Raw genomic sequence first — 3,324 nt, 5'->3', positions numbered from 1 at the left:
AGGAATGCATACAAAGCACTGTAAAAACAACAGCTGGGCACACTGGTAAAAGGTATTTACTTCCTGCAATCTTCTTCCTGTTCCAAGACTGACAGTCCCAGCTTTCCAGCTAGAATGCTATTTCAAGCGCTCCACACATGCAGCTGCAATAGATCACCAGCAGTCTCCTGCTTATCTGATTTTGATTTTTTTTTCTTTTTGCCCAAACTTAATAAGTAATGCTAAATAATGATTGAATACCTTCAATATCACCTTTGACTGCAATAAGGGTGCCCACAGGTACCACTGTGACTGTCACGTGAACGTGGCAGTAGCACAGTGTAACATTCTTCACTTTCAAAATCAGAAGAGATGATCTTGGTGAGAAACGCATGGACACGCTGAATACCTACAAAGTCTTACTTTTAATTTCATCCTAAGATGTATTCTACAGTGCTATCATGAACTTGCCAATACCCATATTCCATGGCTACTGAACAGTATCTGCCACAGATTTATGTCAAGGATTATTAGAAACCACACTGGCTGTTTATTCAGTTTCATAGTTTCCATGTTAACAAGGAAGTATTTTCACTCAGGAAATGTAACAAGGGCCAAAGGCATATTCACAGCTACTTACAGACTAATGACAGGGGCATAATGACCTCGGCTACCATCTTTCTTGGAGAGAAAGCACATTCTACAGTTTGTCCCACGATGTACAAGAAGCCAGGCTGCTTTACTGCACAATGATCTTGAGGAAAATAACCCTTCTCATGAGTCTTTCTAAACACTTACTTGTTCTGCTTTCCTCTGTCTGTGTCTCATTACTGAGCCCCACAAATTTGTTAGCTGTTCCTCAAGGCCTACGCCGCTGTTCCTCTCCCCACCCCATCCCAAAGGAACCTGAGAGTGTAAATCTCAAGGGAGCCAAGAGCCCCCCCCCGCCTCTGCCCTCCTTACCTGCGGTTTGGGTTCATACTGTTGCTGAAGCATCTCTGCCACTTTGTTCTCAAAGGCACAGAGCTGTGTGTAAACTTGGTGCAGAAAGGCCTCTCGCTTCGTCTCGTCCAGCTGACAGCCCTGGAACAGCACCTGGCCCAAGGACACACAGATCAGTCAGCAAGTTAAGGTTTTATTGTACCCGTCCCCCAAATGGTACACAGGAAGAGGCACACTGTTAAGTTCAGACATGTCCCCAATAAAGCACAGGTAAAAAGTACAGCACAGGCCTCTTCTCACTGTCCCTGCTCAGGGCCAACTGCCTGTGAACAGCAGCATCTCATGGCATCTGCCGTGCACTCTGCAGCAGATGCTCACATCGCTCTTCAGCAAATCTCCTTCTGGGGCAAGAAATTTCTACCTCATTTGCCTTCTTCCAGGATAAGCAGTTGCCAGGAGAAAGCGATGGGGGATCCTTGTTAGAAGCCGTGAACTCTGGTATGAAGTTTTTAAGGAAGGCACATTTGCTCTAATCTAACTTACCTACAGACTGATCCTATTATCTTCCAGTAAATGGCTGGATAAAGGAACAGTAAATTGAAATAAAGAAAATTTGAAAAAAATAGACTGGACATTACAAAGAGGCTGAGTGATGTGACAAGAGCGAGCCCACCACCACAGACGCTCCCCAAGCTGACAGGCATGACACTCGTATTTACAGGCAACACCACTGCACAGGCAATCTCTGGACAAAACCAGGAGGCAAAGAAGATACAATATGCAGACAAAGAACTCAACAGATGGGTGAGATTCTGCACATTATCTGCACAAAGGGAACGTAAAGTTTATCCACGTGTACCCAGAGATAACAGTTCCTGACTTCATACAATCAACAGGCCTTTAAAGAGATTAAAAGAAAAAAAAAATGCAGCAACTTCAGAGTCCTCAATTGAGCATTAATAAGGGAGATACCAAGGCAAAGCACGATGGTGTCTGCAGGAGAGCTGGACAAGATGACACACAAAATATCAATGGCAAATGGAGAAATTCCTGCTTTTTTTTTCCTAAGAACAGACCAAAGCAAAGGCCACGCTCTGCAAGTGCTACATGGACCATCAAATGCTGTGCCCTGCAGAAGGCTTGGGCGGAGGCAGCCTGGGAAGGGAGGGAGCACAGACTAATAGACTCCTCCCGTTGCCACCCACTTTCCCTGGTACTAGTCAAGAGATGAAATACAGCATCAGGAATGTAAAAATACTGTAAAGTGGAAGGGACCAAGGATAAACTCCAAACCCCACACTGACTTCAATTTATTAAACAGACATGCTCTGGCTCAAGTAAATCTCACTGATAATCTCAGTACTGGGGCTGGCTACTCTCTCCAGCAAGGGGAAACATATTCACACCACGGCAAAAAGAGAGCAATTATCCTTGAATAAACCACTACTGCACAGCTGGAGCAGGCAGACGAGCTTTTGGGCACACCAGCTTCTCTTGAATGCTTCAAGCTAATTATAACAGGCCAAAAAGAAGAAGTCAACAGAAGTTAAAAAAAAAAACAAAAAACACAACAGAACAACACCAAGCACACATTCGACATGAGGTAAATACTCCCTGTGGCTCAACTCTGAGACTGTGCCTGAGAGGAGCGAACATTCTCTCTGTTGTGCGCTGCATCCCCAGGAGAAACCTCCACTTCCCACCCAGAAAGGAGAAGCTGCTCCCCACCGCACCGGGCCGCACATTTTAATGAGGCAAGGCTGCAGCACCACAGATAACAGAGCCCAGCTACCACATATCCCCACCTTCCTCTGCACTCACGGACAGTGAGCTGCTCACACTCTGAGTCGTGAAAAGGTGGAACGTTACCTGATGGGACTGCAGGCCAATGATGGAGGAATATGCCTGGATAGTGACAAAGATCTCTGGCTGGTAGATAATGTCTGAACCAGGGATACGGAAGGGTCTTAACAATCCCACCAAGCACCGGGAAAGCGCGTGAAACACTTCATCGAAAATTATCTCCCCTGTTGAGTCATCCTACAGAAACACAAAAAGGGAACAGCTTTGCCATCTTCTAGGACTTTCACTGCTGGTTGCCCCATCGTGCAGAGCCAACAGCAAACATCTTTCTGCAGTGCAGCTGGATTAGAACGACAGCGGCTCCCCCATCAACGAGAGTCACACACTGAGCACTCAGCAGAGAAATAGGAATTGTCATTAACCTGTCTAGCTAGGAGCACTCCATGCCGCCTTCCTGGGAAAAGCAAGACTTCTGCAAAAGTTAAGAATAATACCGAGAGGAATAAGCTTTCTCAGCACACAGAAACAGGTGTGGCCTTTTAAGGCCAAGCACCCCGAAGAGGCAGTTTCTGCACTTACCACAATGCCCGTGGAAGGGCT

At 46.1% G+C, this 3,324-nt stretch overlaps 1 protein-coding gene across 1 annotated transcript in view; it reads right to left on the bottom strand.

The window, feature by feature from the left end:
- SZT2 (seizure threshold 2 homolog (mouse)) overlaps nt 1-3,318 on the bottom strand; it is a gene marked incomplete at its 5' end in the record, with an annotated part of 58,424 nt that extends 55,106 nt beyond the window's left edge. Inside the window, 3 exon segments of the mRNA XM_009877212.1 lie at nt 943-1,074; nt 2,791-2,961; nt 3,304-3,318. Coding sequence (XP_009875514.1) covers nt 943-1,074; nt 2,791-2,961; nt 3,304-3,318 — 318 coding nt within the window.
- Between the last annotated feature and the right edge of the window lie 6 nt (nt 3,319-3,324).

Source organism: Apaloderma vittatum, unplaced genomic scaffold (genome assembly GCF_000703405.1).
Source record: "Apaloderma vittatum isolate BGI_N311 unplaced genomic scaffold, ASM70340v1 scaffold13959, whole genome shotgun sequence".
Lineage (NCBI taxonomy): Eukaryota > Metazoa > Chordata > Aves > Trogoniformes > Trogonidae > Apaloderma > Apaloderma vittatum.
Note: the sequence above shows the minus strand (reverse complement) of the source record. Positions and strands in the feature narration are given on the sequence as shown.